Below are 19,924 nucleotides of genomic sequence, written 5' to 3'. Positions count from 1 at the left end.
TGTACAATATATATATATGTATATAATATACTTTTTTTGCCAACTCGTCTTCATTTAAATCTATCAACGTGTACTGGCCTTTTAATTCAGGGGGGCGGGGATCGACTAGACACTGAAACTCCTCCGTCGTAAAATTTACTTCCGTTATTAGTGCAGAGATGACAGACATTGCAGAGTTTACAAACTGCAGATTTGTCATCATTCCACACAAGAGACGACATCTTTACACACAGCACGAAATCCATGTGTTTTCCCGCCCTCTTTTGATTGACAGGATATAATCGGCCCTGATCATCAGATGTTTTTAAACTAATATATATGTGTGTGTGTGTGTTACAACCCACTATCTTTGGAATGGGAAGTTTTTTGTGTGCTGTGCCATATTTTGTGTGCAGGTCGAACTCCCTCCCAGAGTTTCCAGCCTGCCCTAGGCTGCCTTTCTCCTGCCTCCCAGGATGACAACCATATTTAAAGAGGAAGAGGAGTGAGAATGGTGTGGGATGTTGGAGGTGGTTACATGTGTTGGTGTTTAGAGATTGTGTTTGATTGTGCTGCTTTATGCTATATTCCGACTGCTGTTCTTGTTTTTGCCTTTGAGTTTGGTTGTCCCTGTACCCTTTTTGTTCATTCTATCCACCACTGTATATATGTTCACTTGGTTCACCGGCAATAGGGGTGTGGCTGCCATTTCTTTTGAGAGAGGGTCCTTTTTGTCTTTTTTTTTTTGCTTAGGTAGTTAGGGAAGCATCCTTGTATTTTATTTATTTTCCTTTAATATAAGATTGCTACCTAACAATAGAATTCTTTTTTTCTATTATTTTGGCCTTGGCCCGCCCTGAAGTTACGCCTGGTTTGGTTCCTTGTACAGTAATATGTATATAATTTTGTGTGTTACAATATACCACTACTTTTTAACACAAACCTGAGTGTGTTGTTATTCCTGGCTTCCCTTATTTAAAGGTCAAATTCCATTGAATCCCGAGCTGGTTACTCTGTGCAGTCTAACCTAGACTGAGCCGTAACAGTGTAGTCATACAAATAAAAATAATTCCAAACAGCTTTGCAAACAGATTTGTAAAGATGTACTCACAGCTTCTGACTGGGTCGACTGTTAGAGCAGTTTCCCCAGTTCCCACTTTTATACCTTCAGTATTCACACACACACACACGGACACGGACATGGACATGGACATGGACATGTAGCCTCTCATTTGGCCTCAATTCCAATGCAAATGGAAAGTAAAAGCATTTTACAAACACAAAAGGCCATAGATAATCATCTAGCTATCATTGGATAATATTAATGATCAACTTTGTTAAAAAATTATACAACACGGTTATTGAGCCCTGTAAGGTAATGTGCAGGGTGACTTCAGGTGAATTGGGACAATCCTGATAAGTGAAGATCAAAACTTTTCAGTTATTTTAAAAAGGCCTTGCATAGGAACTGTGATATAAATAACATCACTTAATTTCATGTGACATCATATAAGGGACCCTGTCCAGGGTGTACCCGCCTTGTGCCCGATGCTCCATGGGATAGGCTCCAGGTTTCCCCGTGACCCTGAAAAGGATAAAGCGGTATAGAAGATGGATGGATGGATCATATAAGGGCATCAGTTGGTCAGTAGTGGCTCAACGGTTACTGATTAGAAGGTTGATGGTTCAAGCCCCAGCATGCTGCCATTGTTGGGTCCTTGAGTTGAGCAAGGCCCTCGACCCTCTTTGCTCCAGGGTTGCTGTATCATGGCTGACCCTGCACTCTGACCCCGACTTCATAACGAGCGAGGATATGCCAAGAAAATAATTTCACCGTATGTACAAATTGTCATTTCAGCGTATTTGTAATGTGACAAATAAAGACATCTTTTTTCTTTTTTTTTTTTCTTTCTTTAATGGATTGTGGTCAGCGTCACACAGGAAGTGTGTCTCCAAAATTCTTGAGGTAAAAAAAAAAAAGTCACGTACGGCTTTACACGGTCATGATTAATATACAGTACTGATATATTTATGATGTGTATATACACAAAAATGCCTTTCAGTCAGTTTTGACACTATAACAAAACTCTGAACAGATTTTCTCTAACAAAAGAGGAAACGATGCCACGGTGTAATTTCATAGTTGTATTAGTTTTGTATCGGTGTGCAAATATTCATTTCCGTATTTGTATTCAGCCTTAAATCATCTTGAGTAATTTTTTTATAATTGCAAATACTTTTTTTTTTTAAATAAAATTTTATTTGCTGTATTTCTGCAGGAGAAATGTAAAACAAATCAGTAATTAATACTTGGCTAATTGTAAACTACTCCAATAATGTAATGCAGAGGTTCTCAACCTTTTTGTAACTAAAGCCCCCCCAAGCCTTCCCTATCGTGTGACATGCCCCCCCCCCCCCCCCCCCCCCCCCATATTGGAGTATATCTATTGGAGTATATCTGTCATATTGGAGAATCTCCTGTTGTGAATTATGATCTCTTGAGCTTTGCTAGGTTAGGAGATTAGCAAGAGAGCTTTTAAGAAACCGCAGCTTAAGTCTAATGTCAGAACATTGTGCAACTGAGACGGTCTGATTTCTGATTTAACTTGTCTCTACACACACATAACTTAACCCTGAATATGCCCACAGATATCTACTACATGTACAGTACACTGTTTGAAATGAGGGTTTGAACCTAAACCATGTAAATGCAAACGCTTCAACGTGTGGGCCTGTTGAAAACAAGGTATGCTGTGCTTTATTCTATTTAATAATAATAATAATAATAATAATAAGTAATTGCAATTCCTTGTCCCATGTGCATAACACTGACTTAAATCGTGCAAACACCTGGAACCAATGATGAACGTTCTCACAAATCCTATATGATCAACTGAAAGGAATTTTTGGACTTGCACTTGGATGGTCATCGGAATTACCTGGTGGAGTTGGTGGAGGTACATAAGCTGGTGTGGACTCCCATCCTCACATTTTTTATTCATTTAACTGAATCGTGGTTGAAAAATCCTGATAAAGAATAATGGGAAAAAACAACACAATTAAATACAGGGTGGATTTTCATTAAAGAATTAAAAACAATAGTGCATTTTTAATGTAGCAGTATAGTTAAAATATAGTTTAAGAGTACATTATGCACATGCTGATAAGTGAACAGTGATCTGTATTAAGAAACATAACTCAAGGTTCAAAACTTAGAGCTGCTTCAATGCCATGTTGTAAAATACAGTGTAATTCACTACTGCATTTTAATTTTGAAAAAACAAAACAAAACAACAAGACGTTGATAGAGCAATGGAGAGGTTGTCCTACCAATATAAAATAAACAGGTAGGATGGTTTTACAGTGCAAAACACTCAATCAGACTCCATGTTCACGCGCAAGTAGTAAAACAATTATGGGCGTGACTAAGATGACGCAATACTGATGTGCGCATGCGCAGTAAGCTCTGGTAGGAGGAAATGTCAGTACACCAGATTTAACAAAACCCTGTCTATTTCTACTCTGTCTCCTACAGCAGCATGATGAAGGAAACTGGTCCCAAGACCCCAAAATATATCTGAATTCACTGTAACACAAACATCAACAAAAACGTCTCTCTCTTCTCTCTCTCTGCTTTAACCTAAATAAAATGTCTCGACATATCTAATCTCTTCTCGTCCTCTGTGGGGAAAACGGTGTAAAATAGGTCATGTATTAGCCATTTTGAGACGTTTTAAAACTTCTTAAGGTCCGTAAATCATTTTTACTCGCAGTTTATAGCGGTATGGCTCTTTTTATTTTTCTACCTTCACAGCATTAGGCTTCTCCTTCCTGCATTACATCCGGGTTCTTTGTCTTACAGACGCTGGCCCCGCCCACTGACTACAAATAGCGTTGACTGTAAATCGAAACTGAAACTAAAATAAAGAATCAACGCTGTGTCTGAAACCGCTCACTAGCTCCCCATCTTCCTCCCTAGTTCCCTAGCTCCCTATCACTGCCCAGATCTCCATGCATCCTTGACCCGTTCCTTTGTCATTTCCAGCCAAATCTTATCTACCCATTATACCACAAATGTTCACAACAGAGTTCATTTTAAATCAATCAATTAGAAGCTCTAATTCACTATTTCACAATTCCAGTGGGTCGAAATACAAGCAACTCCGCTAAGAAAAAAAACGATCGTGAACCTCCATAAGTCTGGTTCGTCGTTAGGAGCAAAACTACAGGTACAACGAACATCTGTCCAAACAACTGTATGCATTCAGGAAAGAGGCTCACATCCCAGGGATGAACAAACTTTGGTCCAAAATTGAACCAAACCCTAAGACAACAAATGAACTGCTGAAGGACTTGGAGGCATCAGGTACCAAATATATGTGCATCCATCAAGTTAGGGGTTAGTTCATGGAAGAGGTGGGTCTTTAGCCCTTTTTGAAGATAGTGATGGATCCTGCGGTCCGTATTGAGGTTGGAAGTTCATTCCATATAATTATGGAATTTAGAACATTCTGACTATATTGTCTGTTTACAGTAATGGCACCTTTACTATCATTTTTAAACTACAATGACTTTTACAATAGATTTTAATGACTACATATTGGTGCTGGTGGTATAATACTGCAAACACACACACACACACACACACACACACACACACACACACACATACACACACACACACAGACACACAGACACACAGCTGTTATAGTTGTATGTTTATTAATGCAATAATTCCCATTCACTGAAGAATAAAGACAAAATATCAAAATTACATAATAAGATACTGCTAAACTGGACAAGGTGTCACATGTAACATGTAACAGGACATAATAGGAGGCATTACCTTGAGCAGACACATTGCTTTTCTCTACTGTGGAATTTTTACATGGATAAAATGATGAACCAGGACAACCGGTGAACCAGTTACAGGATCTTAGGTGATGAGCAGAGGTGGATTTCTACCACACATAGCACTTTTCACCAGGACAAATTGTTTTGGTCTCATCAGACCAGAGATCATTTTCCCACATCGCCTCCTACACTTCATATTGTTTTTTTCAATAATGGCTTTCGTATCACTACACATCCATAAAAACCCAGCTTTATGTAGTGTCCAGTTCAGCCAACTTAGCCTTGGGTCTTTCTTGAGTATTGCATCTTTGTGTTTTCTTTGACTAATCCCCTCTTTATCTGGTCACTGATCTTGAGGGGACGTGTCGTGATGGTACCATATCCTTTACACTTTTAACAGTATATTTAATGTTGCTCCATGGGATGAAGATTGCGATACTTTTCCAGAACTTTAGTATTGAGATATATATATATATATATATATATATATATATATATATATATATATATATATATATATATATATGTCTTCATTATGGTTTGTTCTATAATAAGCTCTGGGCCTTCCAGGAACATATTTATATTGAGATCACATGGCATTTAAATTGCACACAGGACAACTCCATTAAACCAATTATGTAACTTCTGACCTTAACTAATTTAGGGGTTTACACCAAGAAGGATGATGTATTGTATGCAATCACAATTTTTTTTCTGTAACTATACAGATTTTCCCTCCACTTTACCTCCATAATATCAGCCTATTTTGTGTAGATTCATTAAATATAAAGCCCGATTTAAACTAAACAAAACACTCAAAAATCAATTACTTACTTCCAGTCCACTTTTCTCCATGGTTCATCAAAGTCTGATTCTTCAAAGTCTGTAAATAAAAAGATCATTCAGAACTTAACTCGTTCTCCCTGTGTCTTGAAGTGTTTCCTCCCAACTTCCAAAAACATCAAGTATGAAGTTCACAAAACACAGAATGATCATGTACATCAACTCGTTATTAATGACCTGGTCAAGGTCACGGTGGTTTAAACTTCTAGCCTGTATCAGATAGAAAGATTAACAATAAGGTCCACAAGGCCTTGGTCTGGTTAAGACCATGTATGAACTCTAGTGAAGAACTGTACCGGTTAAGGAGTTATTATTTACTTTCATTGCTGTCATTTGTAAATTAAATGTAAATCTTTCCCTGAAGTTCTTTTTTTGATTTATTTTATTTTTTTATTTTTTTTGGTGATCCAGTGGTAGGATTCGGCCACATCTGGAATTTCTGCAGTGCTAAACTGATGGCGATACAGATATAGCGAGGCATCGCTATGCAACCCCTAGTGTTATGTTTTAGCAAGACTGCACACAAATATACAGTAAACCAGGATGTCTCAAACGTCTCCATACTTAGGGGAGATGAACACTTTTTTTAGAAAAATGTCTTCCAGAATTTTTCATACTTAGTTATAGGTTGTTTTTTCTTCCTTGAGATAGACTTTAAGATCGCCCTTGACAAAAGAAGAACGTATTGAAACCATTCTCGTGCCTGGATCAGGAAGGTTAAGAATGGATATGCGATTACATAAATAACTCCAGATGTGTTAGAACAAGCTCGTCATGAGTGGAAGAGACGACTCTGTGTGTATTTACAAGAAATATCGATCATGTAGAGGATGTTTTGCAGATAAAGTTACACTTTGCTTAAAAGTGTTAATTATGGAGACTTTTAGAACATCCTGTATAACAGCTGTTGAATGGTTCCAGCAAAGTGATCTGACCTTCTGGAGGCTTTGGTGTTGAATTCCCTTCACCCATTTTGTTCGATTTTCTTCCTCTGAAGCTGATCTTCCTCACAGGCTAAAGTACATCAACACAATTTTAATAAATCCAGCAAGGAGTAATGGATCACAAGGCTGATACCCAGTCTAACCTAAAACACGTCTTCTTCTTAATCAAAGATCAAAGAGATCATTCTCCCTGCTAGAGCAAAAGTGGTCAAAATGGTACTTACCAAGTCTGAGTATAACTGTTACACAAAATACGGAATCATTCTGTGCTTTCACTTTCACTTGGTAACCAGCCCTGACTCTCTCTCTCTCTCTCGCACAAACACACACACACATACCCACTTAGCTTATTATTTTCCTGAGGTACTCTATTCCTCACACAATGCTGATTAAATAGTCGATCTCCTTCAAATTCAGCCTTGGGCGTAACCACACATTCTTTGTGGCGGGGGGTTCGTTTCCTCCCAATGTTGAGGAAAAATCAATCTGCCCCCCAAAAAAATATACAGTACAAAATATTTTCTATATGTCCCCCTTTAATGAACCCTGCCAACGGATCTGTCTTTTCTTCATCTATTCTATTTATTGCTGTCTATTACTTTTTAATATATTTCCGTTTGTTAAGGAAAATTGTACACTTGGTTGCACCCATACTCAACGCAAGTTCATTGATATATTTTAGCAGCTCAGTCTGTAAGAAATGGAGACAGGATATCCACAGCACCCCGCAATTTCCCCATGCTGTGGGAGCTTCTATCACTCAGAAATCACGTGAATGCAAACTGTAAATGTAATCTTAAAACTATGTTCTAAATATAGGATGGGTTAGACACCCCCAATGAATTACGCCCTTGAATTCAACAATGCACAACCTTGAAGATTACCCGAAGAGTCATGGGCGTTGTCACAAAGCAACTTTACAGAGATCTGGCTTTGAACTTTACATTTAAATTCAAGTTTTAAATCAATCCCTTAGCGAGCAATTTCAGAGGTGAAAGTGGCAAGGAAAACCCCCTGAGACGACATCAGGAAGAAACAATCGAGAAGAACGAGATTGAAAAGGCTCTCACATGAATAACATGACTGCTGAATGAGTGACTTAGCTCTCATACCCATTTTAGGAGATCACTTCCTGTATAACGGCTGTATGCTTGCTTCCTGTACAAACTGAGCTCGGGTTGCACAGATGAGAGAGTACACAGTATCTCACAAAAGTGAGTACACCCCTCACATGATGTCCTTAATTCAGATTCTGACTAGCAGAAAAACGGTATATTTACTAGTTTAAATTAAACTATGAATTTTTACACTTATAATATTACAAGATAAAATGGCTAGATACAGTATTTGTCGTGTGTGGTGAGTAGTTAGTTTAAATCGGAGCCAGCTTAATCTGAAGCTTTTGGGAATAAATCTCCAAAAATGTGATATACATACGTAAACATGTATTTTTGAATGACTAATACGTGGCTGATGAACCATACTGTGTTTACAAAATATTTCAGAATATTTAAGTTGATTTCTTTCTTTAAAATGAATCTTTTATCTGTATTGCCAAGAAACATTGTGACGATGTCAGTTCAGGGTTTAAAACAAAACGCACACTTGCAGAAAAATGATAATTAAAAAAATAATAAGAGAGACTTAAAGACACACACACAAACACTTTATTTTAATTTGTAACAGGTTTAACAGGAAATCATGTTTATTTATATGTGAGGACGACCACATTTTTCAAATTCAACTAAGCATTACTAAGGTTACATGATTTACTAAACATATAGTATTGTTCAACTTTTATTTGGACCAGTCTACAAGCTGAAAGAGAGGCGAGAGTTACAGCTCTCTCACATAATCATTAGCAGAGTTTAGGATTTTCCTCAGGGCCAACAGAACCAGGACGTCAGTGTCATTATTGGTGTCTGACTCTTCATGGTAGTTTTTCACAGGAAAGATGCAGTTCATCGGGATTCCCACTCTGTCGCGGCATTCGTACATCTGAATGGGGGGGGGGGGGGTAAAGAAGACCAAGGACAAAAGGATTACATTTTATCATTTAAGCCTTGAGGTCTGTAGCTAAACTCTGCCCATAGGCACAACGTGAAAACTGGGTAATGATGATCTTACAACGTTTTGGATGAAACAGTTACCGCCCAAGGGGATTCGACATTTAAAAAACCAACTTATGTAATAAAGCAGGAAGTATTATATGACCAACCTTTTCCTTAATTTTCTTGCTGAAGTAGACTTTTTTCAAGTTTTCCTTAACCAGTGGACAGCACTCATCAATATGTGTCAAGATCAGGACTTGAGGGATACCTGTCATGCAGAGAGAAAGATTTTCTTACAGCTACCAAGGATTAATGCTGAATATTATATTCTTGATTATACAAACCAATGAGGAGACATTGGGTGACTCCTGCATGTTTTTATTTTGCTTGGTCACATATGCTCATACAAACTTTAAAGTAAATTTCCTTAAGTTTTCCCCTTCACTTTGATTTTTACCTTAAAAACTGAGATCTTATATTTACATTAGATTTATCTTTACGTCTTGTTTATGAAAAACTATTCTTTACTTGCCTCATGTAAACGACAATGGATAGCCATGATTAATAGTAAAGCTGAGAGTTTTACTCGTGTTACTCACCAAAGTCCCTGGCCTGTTCCCGGACATTCTTAATGCTATCGTTGACAGCGTCATACATGACAGGGACAGTTTGTGCTGATACAACGCTCACCAGACAGTGAACTTTATCATTCAGAGTGGGGGCGTTAACGTACCATGGAGCACCATCTTGTAAAGGACACTCAGGATTAAACTGAAAAATACACAATTATTTTTTATTACACAATATTCTTTGACAGTCATGAATATACTTGGACAAGCAGGAATAAATAATATAGGTAGGAATTTATATTGGGCATGCAGGAATATAATTGGAAAGGCAGAAATATATTTGGACAGGCAGGAAGTGTGTATGTATGAAATGTGTATTTGTATTAAATAACATATTAACCATACCTTACAGTTCTCGCTCACGTGGCCCAGCATAGCATTAATGATGTCACCGGTGTGGATTCCAGATGTCCTGGTATCTTGTAGCCCCATGATATCATTGAAGATAAATGGTAAGGTGCTGTCATTTTCATCCCAGATTCTGTAGCTTTTGTACTGCAAAGACAAAACCAATACAATATTTTAACACAATTTTCTCTCAGTCTTGATTATAACCTTATCTACCTTTAATTTATTATATGTTATATAAATGTAATGCATTTATTAATATATTATCCATAACATAGGTACACGTGAAGAAAATTCACTATGATAAACTGATGACAAATTTAGTTCTGAAAACTAAACTGAATCGTCTATAACTGAAAACCGAATTTACTTGTTTCGTATAACTTTTGCTTGCACTCGCTGCTTCTCCGGCTCTGTCCGTTACACGGTGCTGAAAGACACTGTTAGCTGAGTTGATGAAGCTGGATTTTCCAGCACCAACCGCTCCGTGAACAAGGATTCTGAGATGGGTGATCTCTGCATGATGGATTGTAAGTTCTCTCAGATCCGCCTCAAGTTGATCTCTCCCACTAGCGAAAGAAAGAAATAATACATTTATGAAAATAGGAACTTAGCATGACGTTGCAAGGCCATACACTAATAGCTATATTTCTGATTAAGTTCTTGCTGTACCACAATGGAATTAAAATATTTCCTACGTAATAAGATTTTTTTTGGTCTTTGTATTGCAGTCTCTGCAATGACTAACTGAGGAACTCGAGGCCAATCAGGGATTCGTACAAGAATATTGAAATAATTGAACATGATAATTGCTATTCCCTAAGGTCACCATAAGGGCACAAGAAAAGATTGAATGAATGATTTTGTTGTACAAATCCTTGCTTGTTAAGTATCATGTATGGGGTTTAATTATGCTGTATAATCTAAAATGCATTAATCATACATAGAGGTATGGAACAAGAAAGCAGAAAAAGAGAGAGAGAAAAAGAAGAAAAAGAGCTCACAGAAAAAGCAGCACCATCTGAGAACCTGCCCAAAAGCATGCTACACTCTACCAGGAGTCCAAGAGCTGAGCTACACGAACATTCCCGATATGGGCCTCGGCTCTCTTGGAAATCTCCCCAACAACTGGACAGTGAGATTGAATCCAGTAAATGGATGCACGAACAGATGCGAATATTAAAACGTGTTAGATGTGTTATATAATGTAAGAAGAGAAAGAAACATACACTCTATTTAAATATACCATTTAGGCTCTGAATAACATGACTGCTGAATGAGTGACTTAGCTCTCATACCCACTTTAGGAGATCACTTCCTGTATAACGGCTGTATGCTTGCTTCCTGTACAAACTGAGCTCAGGTTGCACAGATGAGAGAGTACACAGTATCTCACAAAAGTGAGTACACTCCTCACATGATGTCCTTAATTTGGATTCTGACTAGCAAAAAAAATGGTATATTTACTAGTGTAAATTAAATGATGATTTTTTTCACTTATAATATTACAAGATAAAATGGCGAGCTACAGTATTTCTTGGTTGTGGTGAATAGTTAGATTAAGTTGGAGTCATCTTAATCTGCAGTTTGTGGGAATATTTCTCCAAAAATGTGATATACATACGTAAACATGTATTTTTAAATGACTAATGTAGCTGATGAACCATACTGTGTTTACAAAATATTTCAGCATCTTTAAGTTGATTTCCTTCTTTAAAATGAATCTTTTATCTGTATGTCTGTATTTCCAAGAAACAGCATGTCAATGTCAGTTCAGGGTTTAAAAACAAAACGTCAGGGTTACGCATGTAACCCTGTTCCCTGAGAAGGGAACGAGACGTTGCATTTAGCATAACAGTATGGGAACGCCTTGTGCGCTTGACCGGTATCTGAAGCTTGTGTAAAATCATGCCTCTACTTATAGGCCTGCCATGATCAGGTGACGTGGCAATTAAGCGTGTCACATGATATATATATGGCACCTGTGAACCACGCTGCCAGCCTGTATTATCTGAAGCGAAGACGCAATTCACAGGCCTGCCCCGGTATGACAGTGCTATGCAACGTCTTGTTCCCTTCTCAGGGAACAGGGTTACATGCGTAACCCCGACGTTCCCTTTCAAAGGGAACTTCGACGTTGCATTTAGCATAATAGTATGGGAACGGGAATACCCACTCAGTCATACCGAGGGTACGGCCTGTTCAAAAATACCCAAGCCCGAGGGTCACTGCAAGACACTCGAGCCCGGGGTGGAATGAATATCCAGGTTGTAATAACGAATGACTGTGTGAGGCGTAGACCACCCTGCAGCCGCACACACATCCTGCAAGGATACCCCTTTGGACAAAGCCTTCGAGGAGGCAACCACCCTAGTGGAATGAGCTCTTATGCCCAGAGGCATGGCAAGACCATGTGTCGTAAGCAATAGAGATTGCTTCCACTATCCAAGTAGAGATGCGCTGCTTTGACACAGCATCACTTTTCCTGTCGCTGCCAAAGCAGACTAGTAGCCGCTCCGACTTACACCACTGGTTGGAGCGGTGGACGTAAGTACAGAGAGCCCTTACTGGACACGGCAGGTGCATCCTCTCTTGTTCCAGTGTGAGGAACAGAGGAGGGCAGAAAGCCTGCAACACCACAGGGTGGGCAGCCAATGTAGGCACTTTAGGAATATAATCCGGCCTAGGATACAGGAAGGACTTGGCTTATCCAGGGATAAAGTCAAGGCAGGGAGGGGCAACAGAGAGAGCTTGTAGACCTCCCACTCGCTTGAGAGATGTCAGGGCCAGTAAAAGAGCTAACTTTAGAGTCAGAAGCTTCTCAGAGGCTGACTCTAAGGGCTCAAATGGGGCCCCTGACAGACCTTCCAAGATCACAGCAAGGTCCCAGGAAGGTATGCATGGCCTGCAGATGAGCCTCAGCCGTCTGACACCACGCATGAACCTCGAAGTTAGAGGATGTTGCCCCACACAGGCTCCATCAACAGGGGCATGGCTGGCCGAAATGGTGGCCACGTAACCCCGATTGTAGAAAGAGCCAACCTGCTGAAAAACGTTCTTGTAAGAACTCCAGGACTGTAGCTATTGTGCAGTTCACTGGGTCTAGGTGATGTTCCTCACACCACCAGACAAAAAGGCACCACTTGAGCGCATACAATTTCCTTGTGGATGGTGCTCTAGCATTTAACATGGCTTCTACAATCTCAGTTGTGAGACCAGAATCTATGAGCTGGTGCCCCTCAGGGGCCAGACCCACAGTTGCCGAGTTCTGGCCGAGGGTGATAAATCAGCCCTCCGGCTTGAGACAGTAGATCCACTCTAGGGGCTCGAATGGGGCACCCGACAGACCTTCCAGGACCACAGAAGGTCCCAGGAAGGTATGTGCGGCCTGCAGATGGGCCTCAGCCGTCTGACACCACGCATGAACCTCGAAGTTAGAGGATGTTGCCCCACAGAGGCTCCCTCAAGAGGGGCGTGGCTGGCCGAAATGGCGGCCACATAACACTGATTGTAGAAGGAGCCCACCCCGCTGAGAAATGTTCTTGTAGGAGCTCCAGGACTGTAGCTATTGCGCAGTTCACTGGGTCTACAGTGGATCCCTGCGGATGGGAATCTCCCAAGGAGTGCCATCTCGCAGGGATATTATCCCTCAGAGCCATGTTTGAGTTGCCAAAAGGGTGCTACTAGCAGACTGTCTTGGCGAACTCTCGCTAGAGCTTGTGGGAGCAGAGCGATGGGGGGAGCAGCATACAGATGTGACCTAGGCCACATGTGTGGACTCCACCCCAAGAGTCTCCCAAGATCCAGCTTTATCTTGCTCAGTGTTGATAGGATTGACACTACGCCTGTTGGGGATAGAAACGCCCTCGTCGTAGTAGAATCCTATAACCCCTAGAAAAGTTGTCCACTGCACTGGGGAAAGCATACTTTTCTGAGATTCAACCTGAGCCCCAAGCTCTTCATGTGGGCGAGAACAACATCTCGATGTTGAACTGCCAGCTCCCTGGATCGTGCTAGAATTAACCAGTCGTCCAGGTAGTTTGGTACACAGATGCCCTGGAGTCCTAAAGGAGCCAGTGTGACATCCATGCACTTTGTGAAGGTGTGAGGGGATAAAGCTAGCGATATTCCTATGTGTAAATAAAGGCTGTAAACCTCTCTCCCCGAGTGAACGGGGTACATGTTCTATTGCCCCATTGTCCAAAAGGGAGCTTACTTCCCGCGCTAACGTCGGGCTCTGGTCTGTGCTGACTGCTGTGGTGAGCACACCTGTGAACGGGGCGGGGGGGGGGGGGGTCGAGCTATAACTGGACCCGGTAACCCTTTCTATGGTAGGCAGAACCCATGGAGACACATTTGGCAGTAGCTTGCACGCTGCCCAATGGTCTTTTAGTGACGTTAGCTATTCCACATTCTATTGGAGGGAACCATCAGATTTTCGTTGCCCTGTGACAGCTCGCTGACCAGAGAACACAGAAAACTTGGGGACCGCCTTGAGTAAGGGAGGCCCTACAGTAGCACTGGGGGCTACCTGCCCTAACAACCTCATGTCCTCAGATACATCCCTCCACGGCCCCTCAGGGCCGCTCTTCTTTGCCTGCTTGGCCTTTATGACCATTCTCAGATCAGGCCTAACAGCAGACCGCGACTGTGGCCGCCCGGTTCCCCTGGATGTCTGTGGGGGTTGGTGGGCTACCATACTCGCCTTCTGGGTCTCCCTCACACTAATGCTAGCCCAGGCTCCACTCGTGGACGCCCGGGTGAGCTTGAGACAACACGCCATCTGTCGAGCTCACTCAGCAGGTCTGCTTGGTAGGCCTGCAACCCTGTCATTGTCTGCAGAGTCATTGTCTTGACCCACAAGCAAGACTACTATTGCATAGGCTTGCCTACCAATGCCACCTTGGATGCAAACCGGCCCCCGTAATTACTCTCCGTCGGTGGAGAGAGGTAGCTAACAAGCACCTCCTCCACCTTGGGCATAGCTAAATAGCCATGCCGTTCATTCCCACAATGGCCGAATAATCCAACATCGTGGGGTTATGAATATGGCTTATGCGTGGTTTTCCCCCAGAAGCCTGAGATTTTGTCATAATTTCGGGAAGACAGGGGAGTTTCTTCAGTGTGCGGGATTTACTTTCACTAGGTAATCACTTCAAGCAGCTCTTTATATGCTGCTCTCAGTTTTTAAACACATCCTTCTAAGTCCTTGGAGTAAGGGAGGAATTATTACCCTTTTGGCTTTCTATAGCGGGAGGAGGAGTCGTGACGCAAACTCCAAAATCCAGCGGAGAGCCGAACCCGGAAGACAGAGCAAAAGATAGAGCAACGCTCGTCTCCGGCTCCTCTTCCGGATCCAAGAGATCCCCCGAACCTGAGACAGCTGACTGCCTCGGCAGCAGCCGGCCCAGATCCGCGAGGCTCTGAAACCCAACTCGCTTCAGCTTCCGTTTTTTTCGAGAAGAGCGCGAGTCGAGCTGCTTAATGTAGCGTCACCATGCACAGCTTCTCGAGGCCGCCATCGCATACTACACCTAAACACTTCACCCAGAAAGTGTGCACTTTTCCCCGTGTTGAAACAGGAGCACGTTACACACTTCTTGAACTCATTCTCGCTCATTACTTACCTCTCTTTTCCTTTAAAAAAGGGATAGAAAAGTTCAGAGATTTTTGAGAAAATATCAAGTAGAAATGAAGCATTTTTGTCACACAAACAACAGACATGCAGTCTCGCTGAAGATAATAAGGCTGGCGGCGTGGTTCACAGGTGCCATATATATATCATGCGACGCGCTTAATTGCCACATCACCTGATCATGGCAGGCCTATAAGTAGAGGCATGAATTTACACAAGCTTCAGATACCGGTCACGCGCACAAGGCTTTCCCATACTGTTATGCTAAATGCAACGTCGAAGTTCCCTTTGAAAGGGAACGCACACTTGCAGAAAAATGATAATTAAAAAATAATAAGAGAGAGACTTAACAAAGCCAAAGCTCATCTCAAAAATCATAAATAAGCTGAGGGTCACACACACACACACGACAATCAAAAATCACAAGAACAAATAATAATTGGGCCCAATTTGGACATTTTCACTTAGGGGTGTATTCACTTTTGTTGCCAGCGGTTTAGACATTAATGGCTGTGTGAGTTATTTTGAGGGGACAGCAAATTTACACTGTTACACAAGTGTAACGACACTGGACTTGGGAGTCAGGAAGTAAGTGCATGAGCGAGTCTTTATTATACACGTAACTCAATAACCAAAGAAAACGCGGTCTTCACAGGAAAACGAGAAACTGGAATCGTGGCATGAAACGAGAACATGAATCAAGGCATGGAAACAAACGTATTAAGCTGTACACTCACTACTTTACATTGTAGCAAACTGTCATTTCTTCAGTGTCGTCACATGAAAAGATATAATCAAATATGTACAAAAATGTGAGGGGTGTACTCATTTTTGAGAGATACTGTATATAGCCAAATGGAAGTTGTGAGATTTTTGCCAAGAATTTGCATGGTGAAGATTTATGCCGTGTTTTTGCACTTGTGCCACTCAAAACCCCCCGGGGCTGTAAACCGGTCATGTCTGTCTTTGTGTGCTTAACTTATGCATCCATCATCCCAGTGATGAGATGCTTCTGTAAATCTGTCTGTATGTTCGTATATACTTACGTAAATGTAAGTATTTTCAATTATCATCCGAGTGATGAGACTCTTCTGTACGCACCATCATCCCAGTGATGAGACGCTTATGTTAAATATTGTTATTTTGAACCAGTAAACCGAAGCCTCATCGTAGGTGATTCGAATATACTTCAAATAACTAGCAACAACTCCTGATTGACTCAAAGGCGAATTTAAATTTCTTTTATTATTTTCTTCCTGCTCCACAAGACCGGCTTCCTAAACAGAAGGCTCTAAGCCCAGAGGTCCCGAACTCCACCTGATAAGGTAAGAAGGAGTACTCATTACTGAGCATAAGCTAAAGACCATAAGGCAAGCATGTAAGTGGGATTATATAGCAAGTAAGAATCTCTTTTAGGGGGAATCTGAAATCCATCTTCATGATGGTTTGTTCTATAATAAACTCTGGGCCTCCCAGGAACAAATTTATATTGAGATCACATGACATTTAAATTGCACACAGGTCAACTCCATTAAATCAATTATGTAACTTCTGACATTAACTAATTTAGGGGTTTACACCAAGAAGGATGATGTACTGTATGCAATCACAACTTTTTTTTTTCTGTAACTATACAGATTTTTCCTCCACTTCAGAATTCTGGCATATTTTGTGTAGATTCATTAAACATAAAGCCCGATTTAAACTAAACAAAACACTCAAAAATCAATTACTTACTCCCAGTCCACGTTTCTCCATGGTTTATCAAAGTCTGTAAATAAAAAAATCATTCAGAACTTCAAACGTTCTCCCTGTGTCTTGATGGGTTTCCTCCCATCTCCTAAAAACATCAAGTATGAAGTTCATGGAACAGAGAAAGATCATGTTCATCAACTCGTTATTAATGACCTGGTCAAGGTCGCAGTGGTTTATACTTCTAGCTAGACTTGTAGCCTATTTATACGTTTTTAGTTTGGGAAATCAAACCAACTAAATTCATTAGGAAATATTACAGGCAGAGCCAAACAAAACTTGTCAACTATAACATGTCAATAGCTCACTAATTTGGAAGCAACACGCTTACTCGGTCATATCACCTAGAAAGATTAACAAAAAGGTCCACAAGGCCTTGGTCTGGTTAAGACCATGTATGAACTCTATTGAAGAACTGTACCGGTTAAGGAGTTTTTATGTACTTTCATTACTATCATTTGTAAATTAAAAATCCCTTCTTTCCCTGCAGTCCTGAAGATCTTTGCAAGTGTTTTCGAGTTTTTTGGTGATGCAGTGGTAGGATTCGCCCACATCTGGAATTTCTGCAGTGCTAAACTGATGGCGATACAGATATAGCGAGGCATCGCTATGCAACCCCTAGTGTTATGTTTTAGCAAGACTGCACACAAATATACAGTAAACCAGGGTGTCTCAAACGTCATCATACATAGGGGAAATGAACATTTTTAGCAAAATATCTTAGTTATAGGTTGTTTTTCTTCCTTGAGATAGACTTTAAGATCACCTGACAAAAGAATGCACTTATGGTGCCTGGAACAGGAAGGTTGCGTCTGTATATGCGAGTACAGCGGAAGAGACGACTCTGTGTGTGTTTACAAGAAATATCGATCATGTAGAGGATGTTTTGCAGGTAAAGTTACACTTTGCTTAAATGTGTTAATTATGGAGACTTTTAGAACATCCTGTAGAACAGCTGTTGAATGGTTCCAGTAAAGTGATCTGACCTTCTGGAGGCGTCGGTGTTGATTTCTTTCCACCCATTTTGTTCGATTTTCTTCCTCTGAAGCTGATCTTCCTCACAGGGTAAAGAACATCAACACAATTTTAATAAATCCAGCATGGAGTAATGGATCACAAGGCTGATACCCAGTCTAACCTAAAACACGTCTTCTTAATCAAAGATCAAAGAGATTATTCTCCCTGCTAGAGCAAAAGTGGTCAAATGGTACCTACCAAGTCTGAGCTCAGTATAACCGTTACACAAAATACGGAATCATTCTGTGCTTTCACTTTCACTTGGTAACCAGCCCTCTCTCTCTCTCTCTCTCTCTCTCTAACTCCCCCTCTCGCACAAACACACACACACACACACACACACACACACACACACACACATACACACTTATTTTATTATTTTCCTGAAGTACTCTATTTCTCGCACAATGCTGATTAAAGAGTCCATCTCCTTCAAATTCAGCAGTGCACAACTTTGAAGATTATCTGAAGAGTCATGGGCGTTGTCACAAAGCAACTTTACAGAGATCTGGCTTTGAACTTTACATTTAAATTCAAGTTTAAGTCGATTCCTTAGTGAGCAATTCCAGAGGCGAGTGTGGCAAGGAAAAACCTCCTGAGACGACATCAGCAAGAAACAATTGAGAGGAACCAGATTGAACAGGCTCTCACATGATGTCCTTAATTTGGATTCTGACTAGCAATTTTTTTTTTCATATTTACTAGATTAAATTAAACGATTAATTTTTACACTTATATTACAAGATAAAATGGCTAGATACAGTATTTGTCGGTTGTGGTGAATAGTTCGATTAAGTTGAGTCAGCTTAATCTGCAGCTTGTGGGGATATTTTGGAAATATCTCTACAAGATTGTAATATACATACATAAACATTTTTTAATGCTATTGTTGTTGATTAATGTTGTCAGGTATATGTATATGCTTCAGAGATGTTTCCCACACTGACCAGCTGTTGTGCACATGTGCAAAAATATCTTTTCTTTGGACTTGCCTTTCCTTAACACGCCTGCTTTTGTAGATGGTCCTTATATCATTGCTAACTAATAAGCACGCTGAATCAACATCTTTCAGGACAACCTTTCGAGGGATACCTGCCAGATGGGGGGAAAAAGCGGAATAAAAGGAAGGGAAAAGGATTACATGTTATCATTTAAATCAAGCCTTGAGGTCTCTGTACTTTGCATACAGGTACAACTTGAAAACTGGGTAATGATGATCAACGTTTTGGATGAAACAGTTACCGCCCAAGGGGATTCGACATTAAAAAAAAACCCCACTTATGTAATAAAGCAGAAAGTATTATATGACCAACCTTTTTCTTAATTTTCTTGCTGAAGTAGACTTTTCTCAAGCACTTGAGGGATACCGGTCATGCAGAGAGAATGATGTTTTTGTTTATCAGGGCCGAAATAACAATTGTGGTCCTCACCAACTTCTATAAACTTTCTATAAACCTGTACCTTCAGGTGACAAAAGAAAAGTATACAACAGATTTCAATGTGTAGTCATTTTCTCAACAAAAGCAGCCAACCTTCAACAAGCAGGTGGGGTGAAAATACACCCTATTATTCAGTAACATGTAGAAGCATGTTTATCTTGAGGTAAATATTTTTTGTAGGAGTTTATCAGTCTCTTACATCATTTTGGAGAAATTTTGGCCCACTCTTTTTTACACTCAAACATAACCCAATACTCAACCGGGAAGTGAACGAACCAAAACAAAGTCATGTGACTACTTAGAAGCAGCGCCGCAGTGCCCTGTAACATTTTTTGTAACAGATGTAAACAACAAACGAAATGAGATCAGAACTTTTTCTCACCTTCGTTGTGAAACTGCAACATATGAAAATCATTTGATATACAGAATTGTT

At 40.5% G+C, this 19,924-nt stretch overlaps 2 protein-coding genes across 5 annotated transcripts in view; both read right to left on the bottom strand.

Moving 5' to 3' along the window:
- Positions 1–6,928, bottom strand: part of LOC108262077 (interferon-induced protein 44) — a 168,791-nt gene extending 161,863 nt beyond the window's left edge. The window contains exons 1-3 of one of the 4 annotated variants that reach the window (XM_053676197.1): positions 6,612–6,836; positions 5,668–5,716; positions 2,919–3,006 (exon numbers count right to left, since the gene is read on the bottom strand). Coding sequence is in view for 1 of the 4 variants with exons in the window: in XM_053676189.1 (XP_053532164.1) it covers positions 6,612–6,648 (37 nt within the window). In the remaining 3 variants the exon portion in view is untranslated. The other 3 variants (XM_053676189.1, XM_053676196.1, XM_053676199.1) reach the window with 3 other exon arrangements.
- A 1,336-nt stretch (positions 6,929–8,264) lies between these two features.
- LOC108261671 (interferon-induced protein 44-like) lies at positions 8,265–18,242 on the bottom strand. The gene is made up of 7 exons (XM_053676207.1): positions 18,022–18,242; positions 17,021–17,054; positions 10,019–10,217; positions 9,646–9,795; positions 9,271–9,442; positions 8,839–8,939; positions 8,265–8,618 (listed from the first exon to the last, which is right to left on the bottom strand). Exons 1-7 carry the CDS (start codon positions 18,056–18,058, stop codon positions 8,457–8,459), a joined length of 855 nt encoding a protein of 284 aa, XP_053532182.1. The 5' UTR covers positions 18,059–18,242; the 3' UTR covers positions 8,265–8,456.
- Between the last annotated feature and the right edge of the window lie 1,682 nt (positions 18,243–19,924).

The sequence above is a fragment of the Ictalurus punctatus genome, chromosome 26, assembly GCF_001660625.3.
Source record: "Ictalurus punctatus breed USDA103 chromosome 26, Coco_2.0, whole genome shotgun sequence".
Taxonomy (NCBI): domain Eukaryota; kingdom Metazoa; phylum Chordata; class Actinopteri; order Siluriformes; family Ictaluridae; genus Ictalurus; species Ictalurus punctatus.
Note: the sequence above shows the minus strand (reverse complement) of the source record. Positions and strands in the feature narration are given on the sequence as shown.